The 18,348-nt window shown below is 43.6% G+C and overlaps 1 protein-coding gene across 1 annotated transcript in view; it reads left to right on the top strand.

The window, feature by feature from the left end:
* Positions 1-17,517, top strand: part of RBPMS2 (RNA binding protein, mRNA processing factor 2) — a 30,673-nt gene extending 13,156 nt beyond the window's left edge. Inside the window, exons 2-8 of the mRNA XM_081337705.1 lie at positions 1,933-2,010; positions 3,561-3,599; positions 4,568-4,630; positions 6,621-6,771; positions 8,443-8,591; positions 15,893-15,960; positions 16,173-17,517. Coding sequence (XP_081193831.1) covers positions 1,933-2,010; positions 3,561-3,599; positions 4,568-4,630; positions 6,621-6,771; positions 8,443-8,591; positions 15,893-15,955 — 543 coding nt within the window. The 3' untranslated portion in view covers positions 15,956-15,960; positions 16,173-17,517. The remainder of the gene's footprint in view (positions 1-1,932; positions 2,011-3,560; positions 3,600-4,567; positions 4,631-6,620; positions 6,772-8,442; positions 8,592-15,892; positions 15,961-16,172) is intronic.
* Positions 17,518-18,348: the final 831 nt, after the last annotated feature.

Raw genomic sequence — 18,348 nt, 5'->3', positions numbered from 1 at the left:
TACCTCTGGTCTTGGTCTTTGGGAGAGAGAATATCGCTATGAGAGTTATGCTCAGATTTGTCAGAAATTGCAGTTAGACATCAAATAGTGCCCCTAAAAACAGTCATTTTTTAATTGTGCAGCAGTTAAAAAAATGCTGCATGAAGAAACATAGCCAAAAACCTAAACTGGCACTTGAGGAGTTACCAGATTCTCAGAAGCATTTCAAAAAGTGTTAACATTTGGAAAACCTTGCATAAAATCTAAACAAGAAGTCTTGGCAATTTCCAAACAAGTTTGACGTATCATATAATCTTACTCAAGAAACAGTTGCTGTGGTAGAATGAATGTTCTTCAAAAAAAGAATAACATTAGCTGTGTATAGTTTTTTTTTTAAAAAAGGGGCTCATGTTTAATTTCAAGATACTGTTGGTTGTGCTCAGCTGAGAGTAGATTAGCAGAAGCAAAAGAGCCAAAGTTGCCATTAAGAATATCTCTGATCAAACATCCTTATTGTGAAGAACGGATGATCTTGTAAGGGAAAGCTGAATGTAACAGCAAGAAATCTCCCTTTGAGCTGAATTGTTTACTCTTAAAACTGCAAATGTGGCACCAGAAAGCCACTTTTTACAGAAGCCAGGGCACTGTCTAGGTTCTGCAGCAAATTTTAGCTTTTCAAGCTAAAATTTCAGAATCCCTCTATCCATAATTGGCATAACACTATAACAGTGTTTCTCAGCCTTGGCAACTTGAAATTGTGTGGCCCTCAACTCCCAGAATTCCCCAATGAATAACGAATGAGTCCGTCTACTTCAGAGGTCTTCAAACGTGGCCCTTTTATGACTTGTGGGCTTCAACTCCCAGAATTTCTCAGCCAGGCCTGGCTGGGGAATTCTGGGAGTTGAAGTTCACAAGTCATAAAAGGGCCACGTTTGAAGACCCTGATCTACTTCTTGCAACCTTTAAACTCCCAGTAGGCAAGGAGACCAAATCTCCGTACATCAGATCACTGGACTGCTCGATTTTACAAGAGCCCAATATTAGATTATTTTAAACATGGGAAGTTGGTTTTTAAAATCCCTGTCTAGGTTCAGAAGAAAACGTTTTGTCGAGATTGCAATTTGATTCTTTCTCCAGGTGTGGTTTTTATTAAATAGCTATCCATGTTGCAAGTAGAAAAGCTTTGTATTGGTATCAGTGGGAGAAGTTATACCTCTTAAAGCTACCAACGAGAGTTGGGGGATCATTTTTGGTAGTGGGGGGTGGGCCGAGATAAAATTGCCTTCTCTGCTTGCTGTTGTCTCGAAGAAAATGAGTCATTTTGGTGCGCAACCTTTTTCTGAAAATATTCATTATGTATCTAACATTGTGTCGCTTGACCCCCGAGTCAGACGGGATTCAATTTCATGTGACTCAGACGAGAACATTTGTTTCCACGTGGATGGAGAATACCCTTCCCCAAATTCCTCCTGTTCCTGGATTCATCAGATCATGTGATCTCATATCTGAAGGACCTTCACTCTCGTAAACACCACAGTCCACACCTGAGCCCAGAATTTCCGTTGCTAAGTGAGACATTTGTTCAGAGAGTTTTGCTCTATTTTACCATCTGTTTTGCCACAGTTGGGAAGCAAATCGCTGCAGGTCTTAAGTGAATTTAGCTCCCCATTGCTTGTCAGAAGATTGCCAAAGGGGGGTCACGTGTCACGTGTCCCTGGGAACATTCCCACCATCATAACTATGAGTCAGTTGCCAAGTGTCTGAATTTTGACCACCTGACCACAAGAATGCTGAAATGGTCGTAAGTGTGAAAAAGGGTCAGAAGTCATATTTTTCCAGTGCCGCTATAAGTTCGAACAGTCACTAAATGAAATGTTGTAAGTTGAGGACTAACAACTTACTATCCAATGATCTTGAACTCTGTTGAGATATGTGGTTCTCTGTCTCCCCCAGGTACGGACTCTTTTTGTGAGTGGCCTTCCCGTGGACATCAAGCCGCGAGAGCTGTACCTCCTTTTCCGGCCTTTTAAGGTGAGCAGGAACAAAAAGGCCAATATCTGGGTCAAACTGGGCAGGTCCTCTTGTTCAGTGCTGGAGCATCTTCTCCACCTGCTGGTTATCCTTGGCCTATGGCCACAATGTTCCTAAAAGTATAAGTTCATTTTGACATGTATATACAAAGGGGTGTGGTGGCTCAGCAGTTAAAGAAACTGAGCTTGTCAGTTGGAGATCTGACAGCCCCGGTTCAAGACTCAAGTGCTACACAACGGGGTTTCCTCCTGTTACTTGCCCCAGCTCCTGCCAACCTAGCAGTTTGAAAGCTTGCAAATGCGAGTAGATTAATAGGTACCACTCTGGTGGGAAGGTACAGTAAGCAAGAGAGTCATTCAGGGAGTTTTGCCCCATTTTGCAACCTTTCTTGCGACAAGTGGTTCAGTGAATCACTGCGGTTGTTAACTGGGTGACGTGGTTGTTAGGTACACCTGGCTTCCCCACTGACCTTTGCTTGTCAGAAGGCAGCAAAAGGGGATCAAGTGACCCTGGGACACTGCAACCGTCATAAATAGGAGCCAGTTGCCAAGCGTCTGAATTTTGATCCTGTGACCAATGGGGGATGCTGAAATGGTCGTAAGTGTGAAAAAGGGTCACGAGTCATTTTTTTCAGTGCCTTCAAATGCTTGTAAGTCAAGGGTTAGCTGTATCGAAGGCTCCAAGCTGACTCTTAAGACATCAGCAAGAAGGCTGAAAAGGAATCCCACCAAGATTGTCCCAGGTTTCTACAAAGCTCAGTTCTCCTGTCTTGAGTCACATCCTTGCTGTTGGATCAGCCCCGTTGCTTTGCTTACTAAAGTCCCAGATATACATTAATCTTATGTAAGAAAAGAGAAAGCCCCCCCCCCCCAACATACCCTGGTTCCATAGTCTGCTGGAATCCCGGGACAGCCTCCAGACTTTTCTGAACCACAACTCGTATGACACCCAGAGACCACAGCAGAGCAACGAGACATATTTGGGAGTTCTAGTTTGCAATATCTGGAGATGCTTGCTTTCCATCTCTGGCATAACTGATGCAGAACCAAATGCACCCACTGCTGTGATTCAGTAGGAAGCGGCCACTTCCTACTGACTCTACATACTTTAGTGTATTGATTAAGCAATATTTTGTCTCTTGACAGGGAATTTTGCCTGAAATTTGTATTACAGTAGAAGGAAATACGTGGAGTTCAGGCTGAATGGTGGAGTCCTTGGTGCTCTGTGAGTTTGGTTGCTGTCTTGCAGACATTTGATGATGTTACCTAGTTGGGTAATGAAACGTCTGCAAGAAAACAACCAAGCTCAGAGAACACCAAGAACTCCACAGTTGTATTACAACTAGCAAAGCACAATAGTTGACAAGTGTGTGCGTGCGTGTGTGTGTGTGTGTGGGGGGGAAATATGGTCAGAGTAGTAGCTGCATTTTAGTTTAACTTGTTCTTTAGATCCACCGGAAATGTGTGCTACTCAAAACGACCTTGCTGTGTTTTTTTTAATCTTCCTTTTTCAAGGCAACTGATAATTAATTTACTGATTCCTCTCTCTAGGGTTACGAAGGATCCCTGATCAAACTAACATCCAAACAGGTAATGCCTCTCCTTAACTCCTGTTCTGGCAGCCACTCAGTGCAGCTTAAATCAAGGACCAGTTCAGCTCCTAAGGCAGGGGTGTCAAACTCGCCATGTCACGTGACATGTCGTGACTTTTTTGCCATTGCCGGCAATGGGTTGGGCCCGGTTTTGCTATGATGCATAGCTCACGGGCCGGCCGTTGGACACCTCTGTCCTAAGGGGAAAGGGCAAGGAACCTTGCAGGATTATAGCTGATGCTTCAATTAAGCAGTTCAAAGCACCTGTCCAAAGGCTGGCCAACTAGGCTAGTGCTTCCAGGCCTTGGCCACCTCCAGATCAGTAGACTTCAACTCCCAGAATTCTCATCAATGGCTGTGCTGGCTGTGGAATTTTGGGAGTTGAAGTCTACACATCTGGAAATTGCCAAGCTTGGGCAACAGTGTCCTAGATCAGCCCCTCTGCAGTGAGAGACCCATCCTTAGAGGAGATGTTCTACTTGCCAGCGAAATAGCCCATCTACCTGGGCTTCTTTTTGGCACCAGATCTGGTGAAGATCACGTAGTGTTGTTCTAGTTGGCTTGGCCAACTCTGTGCCCCCCAGATGTGTTGTTGCACTCCAATAATATCTGATCTGGAGGATCCTGTCTGGGAAAAGCTACCGATACAAATGATGGTGCTTCATCCTTAACCAGTTGGGCCACAGGTTAAAGGCTGTTTCCCCTGCCTGGGGTGGTGGCTGTAAGGAATAGCACCTGGCTGAGATGGAAACACGATGGAAACGAAGAAATATATCTGGGCTCCAGATTTTTTTAGCAGGCTGCCTGTCTGGTGGCTTTTCCAGAGATGAATGAAGACTCTATAAGTACCCTGTAGATGTACTCTTGGTGGGCTTCATACGAGATCTTTCTCCACTCCCCTTTGAGTTCTGTCTCTGCAATCAGGATTATGTACGTGCATGTAGCTCAAAGTATTTGTCTTTCCAGCCAGTAGGCTTTGTTACTTTCGACAATCGTTCTGGTGCAGAAGCTGCAAAGAATGCTTTGAATGTGAGTATTAATATACGTTGCATCAGTGCTCATGAAACTTCTGAACTTTGCTAATTGCTCAGCTCCTACCTAGGGCAATGGCCCCAGTTCGACACAGAGGGCAAAACTACCATATTCTTTTCTGCTCATTTCTTAGTCGCCCCGACTGACAGAGGAGATGTCTTTTCCCTGCTACTCAATGGATGTGTGTCATAAACACAGGACAGTAGAGCGGATAAGGGCCAAGTGGGTAGAACAGGGGTAGGCAACCTTGGCTCTTCGATGACTCATGGACTTCAACTCCCAGAATTCTGGGAGTTGAAGTCCACGAGTCATCGAAGAGCCAAGGTTGCCTACCCCTTTAGAACCACACACACTGACTACCAATGTCAGAGAGGAGTAAATGGGAAGATTATACTAAACATTTTCATTGACTCCTAAACTAAAAAGTTGGCAAAGCCGTGTTCGAAATGATTCCAGTCAGTCAACATCTGTTACAGCAGTGTTTCTCATCTCTGGTGGCTTTAAGATATATGGACCAACTTCCCTAATTCTGTAACCAGCCACGTCATGCCATGCTCCAGACAGCCATGGGTAATTCTGGGAGTTGAGGTCCACACATCTGAAAGCTACCAAGGTTGAGAAACACTGCATCAGAGGAAAAGGAAGACGATCTTCAGTTAACGTGGAATTCGTTGCAGCGGTGATAATAAATCACCTCTGAGATTGTACCTCCAGTCAAACACACTGCAGCTTTTCACGTGAATATTATTAAACCAATGAAACAAGGGGAGGAGTGTTCGAGATGAGTGGCAAACAGATTTAATAAATAATAAATCTTTATTGGCCTGCACCTGGAAGGCAAGGTTGCTTCTCCATAAGCATATTGATGTCCCTAAATTGAAATTGGCACACAGTGTGGGAGGTGTGTGTGTGGGTGAGCCCCATATAATTTGAATATTTTGACCACAGCAGGCACATGCAAGTGGTTGGGTCTGAATTTTTGCTTTTTTGGGGGGGGGTGTTAGATTTAAAGTACAGAATAGGTGTCCAGAGCCTTAATAGGGTTTTAAGACAAAAAAGTGTGAGAAAAATAATTTCTGAGCAATTCTAATTTCATCCATGCTTTACAAGCACAATACTGTTGCTGTTTTCTTAATCAGTTGCACTGTTATTCCATTAAACACTCACACGTGTGTGTGTGTGTGTGTAGATAGATAGATAGATAGATAGATAGATAGATAGATAGATAGATAGATAGATAGATAGATAGATGATAGATGATAATTGGATATATAGAGAGAGAGATGGAGAGAGAGAAAAAATTATAGAGATAGATTATTTATATATATGTATGTATGTATGTATGTATGTATGTATGTCTTGGCATATTTGGGTCTTTTCCCGTGTAAGATTGAGGGTGTCTTGGCGACGTTTCGACGAGGTCCCACTCATCTTCAGGCTTGTGTGTTCGTCTTTGTGTTTGTGCGAGCAAAGCGTGATCGGAGCTGCCGTCTCTCTATAAATATTGGTGGCGGAGTGGGGGGTGCTGGCTTTGTTGCTGAAAGCGGGTTGGTTGGCTGTGTTGTTGCATGTTGCTCATGTATGTGTGTGTATATATATATATATATATATATATATATATATATATATATATATATATATATATATATATATATATATATATATATAGATATAGATATAGATATATATAGATATATATAGATATATATAGATATATATATGTAGGTCTAGAGTCTCGGGTTTCTTCCCGCATTCCTTTCATCTTCAGAAAGTTGTGGCGACGTTTCGACGAAACCTACACATACAGACACCCGCGAGAATCTACGAAAACATATATATATATATATATATATATATATATATATATATATATATATATATATATATATATATAGAGAGAGAGAGAGAGAGAGAGAGAGAGAGAGCGCTAAGCAAATGCAATTTCTTCCCCCTCTTGTAACCCTTTCCTCCTGTCCTTCTGCTGCAGGGGATCCGCTTCGACCCAGAGAATCCCCAGACGCTGCGGTTAGAGTTTGCCAAGGCCAACACCAAGATGGCAAAGAGCAAGCTGATGGGCACACCAAACCCCACCAACCTCCACCCTGCCCTAGGCGCACACTTCATTGCACGAGATCCTTGTGAGTTAGCAAGAGGGGAAAGTCCATGAACAAGAAGAGGGGATTGGGGTTGGGGGTCTCTGGGAAGGCATGTGAAGGTGTCAGTGTGCACATTCCTAGTGTGTCCCCCTGTGATGTCTGTGGAGATTGTCAGTCATCCTAGTCGTGGCTGTCCCAAAGGTGCTTTTTTAAAAGGCGACTGGACTTTCGTGGTGTTTTTCCCCCCCCTTAAAAACGTTTTGCTTCTCATCCAAGAAGCTTCTATAGTTCTTCATAAGATCTGACCACTCACTAAGAACCAAAGAAGCTTCTTGGATGAGAAGCGAAACGTTTTTAAGTAAAAAAACAAAACAAACTCTAGTTGCCTTTGGAAAAGTACCTTTGGGTCCCAGCAGTGATGTTTTTTGCATTATTTTTTCCACATGCATGAGAAAACCCTAAATTCAGTTTCCAAAAGTTGGTGCAAATGGGAGGACTCTTGAGTCCTTGAGTTGCGTGCTCTTCCCCGATCCCCTTGGATGTGGCTACCCTGGTATTCTCCAATTCTTTGAATGTGGCTTCTGGCTACTAGAGCTTTCTTGGAACACAATTGCTGAAAATTAGTGACAGAGTAGTGTTAATTCAAACACAAAGTAAGCCCTGGAAATCTGACCTTAGCTGGTCATTCTCACCTGGCATCCTCATGCTGTTCAGAAGGACCACCTCTTAAAGAGTAGCCCCCAGGCCACAAACATTTTCTGATGTTGTGAGATGTCAAAAGCCTACATGGTGGGAGGTTTATGAACAGAAGAGGACAGCTCTTCTTGTGCTGGGCCAGTCTTACAGGGCGGTGCTAAGCAAAGCTGGATGGGAGAGCCTTCCTGCATAATTGGGGAGAGGGTATTTGGGTCCGGGATGGGCCGTTGACGATGCCTGCGTGAATCGCTTATTCTTTCATTCATTTCTATCAATTGGACCATGCGCAATGTCAACGCTGCTAACATCAAATGTTATTGCTTGACAAGAGATGAAGAAGTAGCCATTTCATATGTTAAACTTGTGTATTGCTTTAAGAGATTGGATTAAAGTTGGGAGGGGGGAAGAGGAGGATTGTTCCTCAAGGCCATCTGAAATTAAAGAAGGTAAGAGCTTGGCGGGTTTTCTAACGGAAGGGAAACTGATTCTTCAAATTAATTGGAGAATATGATTAATGACAAAATTAGAAAGGTGGAGAATTGTGTTTTAATATATTGTGCAAGGGGGCGGAGGTTTCAGATTCCAGCTTCCTTCGAGCAAGCATTTATTTTATTTATTTATTTATTTATATTTTATTAGACTTGCCAGTGTATAAGGCTAATAAAGGACTTTTAAGGTAAACAATGCCTCAGAGTCACTTGAAAAGCCCATCCTTGACACGCAGACAGCCACCGCATTTCCAGATGTTGCCAAATGCCGTCATTCCGCCCAAAAAAAGAGTTGATACTTTGGGGGTTCCCCCATCTTGTGACATCACAGGCTGAACTTCCTGTAGCTCTCAAAAGACCAAGGGAGCAGTTCAGAAATGGTGCTAGGCTCAAAAGCTTTCTCCCCCAGCTTTGAGGTGGTCTTTCCTCTACCTGTCCTCCTTTCCCCCATGTGTGCTGTAAGGTGCTCCATGCTGGCTTTCTTCCCAGTGGGAGAATAGCTGACCTGATGCTGCTTCTCCTCTTCTAGATGATCTGTCTGGAGCTGCCCTGATTCCAGCATCTCCAGAAGCATGGGCTCCCTACCCCCTGTACACCACAGAGCTAACCCCGGCCATTCCACATGCAGCTTTCACCTATCCAGCTGCTGCAGCTGCCGCCGCTGCTCTTCACGCCCAGGTGAGCTCACAATTGAATGTTGTTGTTTATCTTTTGGTGTGAAGCCCCCTCTTGCAAGGGACAGAACATTTCTGCTTCAAAACTCTTTCCTGCCTCATGGTTCTTCCCAGGATGAGTGAGTGGAGAGTGGATGACCCAAGAGACACTTCCCCTCTTAACCCAAAATAGCCTGCATCCTCAGGGAGAAAGCTTCGATCCTCCAAATATGCCTTAAAATTGAGGGAAACAGTGGGCTGCCGTTCCCCTCTGCCTCTCAAGCAGTTTTTTTTTTGTTAGAGGAAATTAACTAAGCAGACCTCTAAGGCAGGGATGTCCAACCTTGGCAACTTTTAAGACTTGTGGACTTCAACTCCCAGAATTCCCCAGCCAGCTATGCTATCCTGGCTGGGGAATTCTGGGAATTGAAGTCCACCGCTCTTAAAAGTTGCCAAGGTTGGACATCCTTCTTCAAGGGATCCAAACACTAAAAGAAAACTAGCGCAGAATGAATTGCCCCACTCCAGCAGGGCGGAGGGCTTGAATCAGCCCCTCGAGAAACACAAGTGAACTACTTTCAACTTCTCAGACTCAGTACCAGGATGAGCATTTTGATCCCATTCCAAAGAGCGGTTGATGGGAAAGTCAAACGCATGTTTACCTCTTGTGGGGGCAGTGAAAAGAATTGACCTTTTCAAGTTCAAAGGAAGAGAAGTCAGGAAGGTGACCCACAGTTGGAGGGATGAATAAGGAGGAGATGGTCATGTTCCATTTCTGGAGACTGTCCGATCCAAGTTGCTCCCTGTTGAGAACAAGGCCTCTTTCAATCTGGCAAAGAATGGTATGAAGTCAGCTTGAACTTCTTCCCTCCAAAAGCCATTAAACTACTGTTAATTTTGGTTCTGCTGCCAATACAAGAAAGTCTGTTCTTGTAAAGTCTGTTCTTGTATGGTCTTACTCCTTTCTCCTCCATCAGAGGAACCAAGGATACGTTGCTCTGCAGATGTTTTAAGGAAGGAAGGAAGAACATAGTTTAGCATGGTGACCAAGCCATAAGAATGTATACAAACCAGGGTAAAATAGATAAAATGCACAATGTCCAAAGGGGGGGAATAAATAACTGTTTTTACAGACTATTTTTTTTTTCACTCTCTCTCTCTAATTCCATGGTCAGAGTTATCCCTTAAGGGGGATTTTAATAAATCCACATTCATTTCCTGATTGCAAAAAATTTTATTAGAAGCTTCACCTCAAAAAGACTCCCTAAGCTACATGTGGGTGTATGTACAAGCACATGGATGCCATTACAAACAAACCTTGTTTTAGGATTAAAATCTAAAAAAAAAACACAAAACACAGATAAAAGATGAGAAAGGAGCTTTTTTTGTAAAAAAAAAAGTTCCACTTTTTCAAAAGAGTTTGGAGAATGATCTTGCTTCAATTTCTTTAATAAAAGAATGCGGGACAAGCGTCATTTCTGACAAGTCTCTCCATGTTCACTTATATGTTTACATCTCCCTGTCCCGCTGTTTAGAGAACGCAGAACAGTTCTGCAGAAACAGTGCAGAGTTTATAGCAACTGTTGGCTAAACATAGGGGGTTGCAAAGGACTGAGCATGCAAAATTTAAAAGATTTGGCCTCAAAACAGTGCCATGCCGGTTAAAGGCCATCGGCCGGTCCTGTGTTTCTCACTCTTGGGGTTGCAATTTTTTTTCTTCTCTCCACTTAGAAATAAGGTTTTTCCAGGCTGAAGTCTGCAGGTTTGTCCTTTAAAGCAAATGAATGTGTTACTCATAAAAGTCTTTTGAGTTAAACATTACTTTACTCTCCTTACTAAGCAACAGGCAGCTCAGAGCTCCACCCACCACGCAGGCTGAAATTTTGGTGTCTTGATGAAATAAGGGAAGAATCATTTTCTTGATTTTTCGACAGGAGCGTAACGAGGATAGTTGCTTAACTCCTCTGCTACGTGTTTAATCGATTGAGGAGTCCTGTTTCATTGCTGCTCGGTAGAGTGAATGGGGAGGTTATTTATTTTATAGGTCAGAGTTAAAGGAAATGAAATGGACAACTCTTGGGTGCAAACTCTTGGCCATCCATTTCCTTGAAGTGATGCTTTATGGGGGAATCACACACCTATGATCTGTCCCAGCTGCCATATCTATAGACAGGTTGACAGCCTGATCTTTGAATTATTTTGTATTTTTTTAATTGCTCCATAGTAAATCTTAACCAACCGGTGGCTAAACTCACTAAGCCATGATTTGTCTTAACTTGACTGAAAAGGTTTGGTGACTACGTTCACAAATACTATCAGCTTAGAGCAAGCCATTCTATAACTCAGTACAATGTATGAATCGGCCAGTGGCTGGGTTGCACACAATGGGTTAATCTTCCCTGATCCTGGTAGCGTCCTGATGTTTGGAATGGGAAGAGACTGGCTAAGGACAATGAGACTTGAAAGGTGATGTATCTGAAGGACGACAGGCTGGTGGAAAAACAAGCATCTTCAAGGGCGGTTTGGCTATTTAGATCATCTATACGACTGATACTTTTCCTCTATTGAAAAAAAAATAACCCAGTTTCAATGATCTGAGAAGTGTCTGGGCAAGGAAGGTCCACAGGTCCCTCAGGATGAGAAGCTCCAAGGATGGAGATTCCTTGAACCTTGTTCTCATGAACTATGGAATTTGAAAACTCATAACGTCTATTGCCTCTCGGGACCGGTTCCCCCACCCCTGACCTCACCTAAGAAATGTTCCACAGCAGAGTCTGCTGGTCACATTCAGTGGCCTCTGCCAATGCAACAAGCCTCTTGCCCCCTCCCGAGGGGCTCCCACAATGGCCAGCTATTGGTTGAAATGACCCCTCCTTTGATGTCTTCAGTGACCTGCAGCCAGGATGCCTACGCAGGCTAGCCCTGAAGCTCAGAGCTGGCCCTGGAAAGGTGGGACCTCATAGTCCTGACTAACCCCCTGCTAGAGTTGGAGTAGCTGTAGAACAGCTTCATTCCCAGAGGCCTTTCAGGATGGGCCCGTCTGGAACAGGCTGGTAAGACGAAAACATCTCTCTGCCATTTGGGGCACACTGGGTTGTTTTGTTCTTTTCTCTTCTTTTCTTTTTTCAACTTTCCGCAAGCTTTATCCTTTATTTTGTTTTTGCCCCATCTGTTCCTTAGCAACCCAATGCATGGGCCTCCACGCTATTCACCCACCCAAAGCCCAAGCAACGTGAAAAACCAGGCGTTTCTCTAACCCACCTCAGCCCAACTTGGCGCATATGATACGGGCACCACAGCATGTCACTTCTTGCATTCCGAGGGCTCCCCACGGAGCACCTACCTGGGGGGGAAGGAGGAACCACCCATGAAGGTTTCCTGTCACCTGGTGGTGTCCGGGGTGGGAGAGCCTCCCGACCACCTTGTTTCACTCACCACACTCACCTGCTGGGGAGGGCGGGTGTTGTAGTAGTAGTAGTAGTAGTAACAGCAGCAGCAACAGCACACAATGGATTTACTTTTTTTCCACACAGTCAACTGGCACATATCAGTCACGCTATGAATTCCGCCAGGGAAGGAGAAACCCCACCCTTGGCTGGAATCTGGGGGAAAAAAACCCTCCTTTCACACTCTTCCCCTCCCTCTCTCTCTTTCTCCCCCTCCCCTTCCAAAATGAGTAAAATTCTGACTTGATGGGATGATACCGGACAAGGCGATGTAAACAATCTGGTACAATGTGTACATTAAGGGACCGTGGAATAAGTAATGATTGGAAGGGGCTAGCGGTGACAATATTTAAAACCAAGAGTGGCCTGACTGAGCAGCAGAATTTTACATCTGTAGTGAAAACTGCAAACGTCCACCTTAAGGGGAGGCATCATCTCTTTACCGGGGGGGGGGAAATGCCTCTTCTGCGGCGGGGGCTGGAGACAGGTGTCTAAAACAAGGTCCTTTTTGTTTTAGAACTGATTACTTGTGCGCAGAGGTAAGAAATGGACTAAAAAAGTATTGTGTGGTGGGTTGAATTATTGTATGTATTCAGAAACTGTTGGGGGAGAAGCTTCATTGGAAAACGTGGCATCAGGGCCGCTGCTTGAGGGCCTCTGTTTTCCCAGGTCCCAAAGGTGCTTTTTCAAGAGACAATGGGACTTCCTTTGTTTTTCCTTGAAGATGTTTCCCTTCTCATTCCAAGAAGCTTCTTCAGTTCTGACAGAATGACTAAATCCTTCCATTCCCCACCATTCGGTCAGAACTGAAGAAGCTTCTTGGATGAGAAGCGAAATGTCTTCAAGGAGAAACAAAGAAAGTCCCTGATGCCTCTTGAAAAAGCACCTTTGGGACAACCATGACCTGGAGCATGGGTAGGCAACCTTGGCTCTTTTATGACTCGTGGACTTCAACTCCCAGAATTCCTGAGCCAGCCTGAGCCAGGCATTCTGGGAGTTGAAGTCCACGAGTCATAAAAGAGACAAGGTTGCCTACCCCTGACCTGGAGGGCTGAGAATCTCCATAGACATTTGTCTTCCCAGGTGCTTCCTTTGAATGCCACCATAGCACTCAAGAGCAGCCCACCGGTTGGCCAGGACTAACCCTTCTCTCGCTCAGCTGCTGAAGCCGAATGGCCAAAACTGATTCCAGATGTGCGGGGGAGATGGATTTAGGAATCCGGGAAGTGCTTTTGAACCACAGTCGGGAGGAGAGAGCCAAAAAGCCGATGTGAAACCATAACATGCTGGTGGCTATCAAATGGATGTCTCCTCAGCTTTGGGAGATTGTTGATGATCGGAAAACGAGATTGGCAAACATGTGAAAAATGATACAAGCAGATTATTATGAAAATTCCTGGACTTCTGAACCAAAAGCTGCTTCTCGGGATCCAAAAACTATTGCTGGAAATGCTTTGAAAAGTACCAAGTGCTGATCACAAACTGATTAATAACATCTCCCTTTTTTTAAGAAAAACTAGAGTGTGGGTGGCTACAATCTTCCTGGCAGTTTGCAATAGGAGGTCATAAAGTTCCTATACGTGTTACATGCTCAAACTAAAGTTCATTTAGGATTGTGTTTTAACAACTATGAAGAGCTATTAAAAACATGTTGAGGATATGCCATTTCCTTAAACCCCAGTCCACACTAACAACAGTGTTGTAAGAACTGAATTAAAAATGGAAGCAAATGCAATGTAATTCACAAGGGCTAGAGTTCCCAACGTGAGCTTAAATGGACTCCAGAAGATGGTAGAGGACAGGAAGGCCTGGAGGAACGTTGTCCATGTGGTCGCGATGGGTCGGACAAAACTTCGCAGCTAACAACAACAACAGAGTTCCCAAATTCTGCAAAATAGACTGAGATTTTGAAATAATGTCCTAATTGACATTAGTGCTGAGTTAGTTTCTTGGGGCAGTTTGGTTGGAATCGAATTCCTCTGACTCTAGATAACCCTGGTTACAGAAAGGCACCTTTTTCATCTTTATTTTAAAAAGGCACCTTTTTAATTGGGGGAGGAGGGAAGAAATCATAGGTTCTAATCAGCCCTTTCTACCCAAATATAGAATTAAGGACAAGAGCAGACTTAGCACCATTAACTCCAAAACTCCAAAGATCTTCTATAAAGAGCCATTAGATTGAAAGGATTTATGTTCCAGCAAGATAGACTTTGGTTGAACTTTAGGAGAAACTTACACAGTGGAACAAGTCAAAGATGGAAACCAATGAGCTTGGACTTCTTTGAACGTAGTCCAGGCAGCCTGTTGGGGATGCTTTGTTCTTCCTGAAGGAAGCAAACCATTCAGATAGGCAGCCTGCAAAGACCCTGCAGCTGTGGGACTGGGCTGGTATTGTGTTATTGAGCAAACCACGTTGGCTGGGCTTAAGCAGAGAGCTGAAGAAAACTGGAGCCAAAGGAAGTATGGTCAACGTAGTCATTCTATTATACGTGTTAATTTTTTCTCCCCAAATGCCCATAAATCTTTTTTTAAAAAATGTAAAGACTTATCAGCCCTATGATTATGCGCTGATAATTATGGGATAGGGGAAAAACCAAGAACAGCTGTAACCGGGGGCATTTATTAGCAAAGAAGGACAGATACAGCTGTTTGAAAGATGTTCACCCAAGGAAAAATAACTCTGAAAGCAAACAGTAGCAAAGTTACGATGTAGAAGAGCAAAGAATTGGGAGAACAGGAGATTTAAGGATATGATAACAAGACGGGAACTTTTCTTTTTAATCACCTTTTCTTTGTGTCTGGAATAGCATGTCAGAAGACCTTGAGAAACAGGTGAAGAAATGCTGCTAAGGAACAGTCTGATAAAGAGACAGCTTAGCCCTCAACTGGACAATGGGCCGAGAAAGAGACTCAGAAGAGACCCACCCTAGTTTCTCAGTTGTAAAGGAGACAATGGGAGTTTTGTACTTTCAGATTTTCAAGATTCCGTTAATGTGGCCTTACGAAGAAGTTGGATTAGCTCATCTGGTTTTGTTTCCTGTCTGGTCTATCTAGGACAGGGGTAGGCAACCTTGGCTCTTTTATGACTCATGGACTTCAACTCCCAGAATTCCTGAGCCAGCAGGGCTCAGCTTGGAAACCTCTCGCTTTTCCCTCAGCGTGGCTGGCTCAGGAATTCTGGGAGTTGAAGTCCACAAGTCATAAAGCGGCCTCGGCCTAGGCCAGGGGTTGGCAACCTTGGCTCTTTTATGACTCGTGGACTTCAACTCCCAGAATTCCTGAGCCAGCAGGGCTCAGCTTGGAAACCTCTCGCTTTTCCCTCAGCGTGGCTGGCTCAGGGGTGATAGAATATGAATTGGGTGTAATAAGGGGAGTTGGGAGTAGAAGACTAGACGATCTTGAATGACTGTGGATGATCTAGTACAGGGGTAGGCAACCTCGGCGCTCTTACGACTCATGGACTTCAACTCCCAGAATTCCTGAGCCAGCCAAGCTGGCTCAGGAATTCTGGGAGTTGAAGTCCATGAGTCATAAAAGAGCCAAGGTTGCCACCCCTTACCTAGTATGGTACAGCTGCCACATTTTCAACTTTGGAATCACCTCAAAGGTGCCTTCAAGGCCTTAAAAATGTTCTCCTTATAGCTAGTCTATCATTTGAGATGTGAAGATGTTCATCATGGGGAGAGGGACAAGGAGAACTTCTGCAGTCCGAAAGAACTATTGGTACTATGAAAGCTATATAAGCAACGAGTTGATAGGTTGTTTTTTTTTTGAGGACCATTGAGCCTTGGGAACAAATGTATCCTAGGCGGAGTGTTTCTGCCTGCTCTTGGTTGACCATCGTACTCCTCCCATATCACTCTCTATCATTTTCTTCTAGATGCGCTGGTACCCTCCTTCTGACGCTAGCCAACAAGGATGGAAGTCCCGTCAGTTCTGTTAGTTTTAGTGAGTATCAGTTGTGATGCCTATGGGAGTCCTGGATGTGGGTGGAGCAGACATGTTCTTCTATAGTGGGGTTCTTTTCAGCCAGTGGCAAGACAAAGAAAGACCTGGGAAGCTGGTGGTAGATGCTGTCCTCCATGCATGCTGGTGGAGCTATGATAAAAGACGTCTGGAGTTAGCCTTCATAACACATTCTCTTGCTTTTTCCCCCCAAGAGCTGCTTTTGGCCCACGTTTTCCCCTCTTGTCTCTCCATGGACTGATGAATGAAGGATGAAGGAGCCTTTGGGAGCCTCCTCTCTCGGCCTTTTCCCTGGACACCATCAAAGTGCCCAACTTCACTTGGCCGTCTTATGAATGAAGCTATGGATTTCCCCTCCAAAACTGTGGATGTCATCTCCTCCGTCTCTACCTTGGTGTCATGGCTGCCCTTCTCCCGACTCTCCCCTCCCCTCCATCTGCTAAGCCCCACCACCCTCCTGTTGCTGAGTTTCTCCTCCTGCTACCTTGAGTCCTTTCAGGAGAAACTCAACCTTGTTGATACACCCGCTTGGTGCGGGCGGGCATGTACGTGTGTGTTCCTAGCTGGGATGCTGGCACGCAGTGTGGCCTAGCTGTGTACGGTGCAATATGCAGACTTTTCTTATCCCGAACCTTGTGTATGCAGTTTTGCTGAAGGAAGCAAAAAAGACAAATCAGTTTTGCATGTTTTCTGGCATGACTTTAAAACACTTTAACTTGGTGTGGGTGTGTGAGTGTGCAAAACTCGTTTTTTGGTCTAGCATTTGTGTAACCATAGCAGTAGATCTTGGATTAACTATTGATCACTAAACCTTTTTTCCTTTTGCTTCTGTCGAGACTTGGCTTTTGAAAAACACTTTTGTCTTCTCTCTCTTCCTCTTCCCCCAGGACATCTTTCCATGTTCAGCCTTGACTAAAATTTGAAATAAAAAAGTTTCTTCTCCAAAGTACAATGCACTGGGTTTCTGATCCATTTTGCCCTTCCCTAGTTTGTCAGGGTCGTTGGGGATTTTTGTTGTTGTTGTTGTTGTTATTGTTTTTCTGTCAAACTTCTATATATAGAACAGCTGTAAAATATTTCACCTTTTTCTTCCACATCCCTCTGATTGGAAAGAATCCAGTCTTGCCAAATCAGCAATCCTTATGGGAATACCGAACAAAGATGTACGAGTATTTTTGTACCATGTGTAATAAGGAAATATTTATGCATCATGCAAAGATTTTGTGTGGTTTTTGTGCAATTAATTATTAAAGAGTAAAATACAAACTGTAATCTGTAAGATAAGTTTAATGTTTAGTTAAAAAAGCTTGAAGAGAAAGACTTTTTTTCCTGTAACTGATTCAGTCAGGCATAGTAACGAGAAATTGCACAAATATTTTTTTTTTTGTTGATATTTTATTGCTTGGTATTTGGAAGTCCTTTAAGTATTATATTGAACCATGGCTGTCTCGCTTGTATTAAGATTGTTGAATAAGTTGCTATATCCTTTGAGAATGTGAAACTGGATAATATATGAATTGTACTCCGTGGTGTGTGATTCTTTGCTGCCTGGAAGTTTTTTCTTTGTTCTTTGGACACAGCGTGCACTGGTTAAGCTTACCTGGAAAAATGAGAGGGGAGAAGGGGCTGCGTTGGGTCTACAGTTGAATGTGCATTTTCAACCAATCTTTAAAATTTGCCCTCATGGAGATTATAAATCTGTATATGACAATTCCACCAAAGAGGAGAATGCAAATGCTCAGAAGATTTGGAAAAATGTTGACGTTACGAATAGAGAGTGTTGTTTGTTGATTTAGATTCCCCTCTTTCTAAGTCTTGACTTGCCTGAGAAAATAGATTAGGCTCAGACACAATGAATGGTTCAAAAACGCCCATCTAAAGGTGGACCTCAACGTTGGTTTCCTTACTCCTAGCCTTAACTCCTACACCGCACTGGTTTTAAAGACCTACCCCAAATTTCAAATTATCAATGAAATGCGTTTACCAGTAAAATTAGGAAAGAAATTTTGAGAAGAGCCATTGTCCCTCAAAAAGCACATAATCAAATTTCAAGTTGATGGCGTCTACAAAATCATAATTGGAGAAACCACAACAGTATCTAACTCCTGGTATATTGCATGTCAGATAAGCCACAGGCTTGTTACTCTAACATCTGTTCCTACCAAATTTTTTAAAAAATCAGGTATTGAACATAAAAATCTTATCTCCATTGGGCAAAGATAAATTCTTTGCAATTCTGTAAAGATTTATCATTTCAAGGGTGGGTGAGTTAATCAACCTAGTACAGGTTGTCCTTGATTTACGGCCACAATTGAGTTCAAAATTTCTTTTAAGTGAGTCACTAAGTGACTTTTGCCCCGTTGTACGACC

Source organism: Vipera berus (assembly GCF_964194415.1).
Source record: "Vipera berus genome assembly, chromosome: 12".
In the NCBI taxonomy this organism is placed as follows: domain Eukaryota; kingdom Metazoa; phylum Chordata; class Lepidosauria; order Squamata; family Viperidae; genus Vipera; species Vipera berus.
Note: the sequence above shows the minus strand (reverse complement) of the source record. Positions and strands in the feature narration are given on the sequence as shown.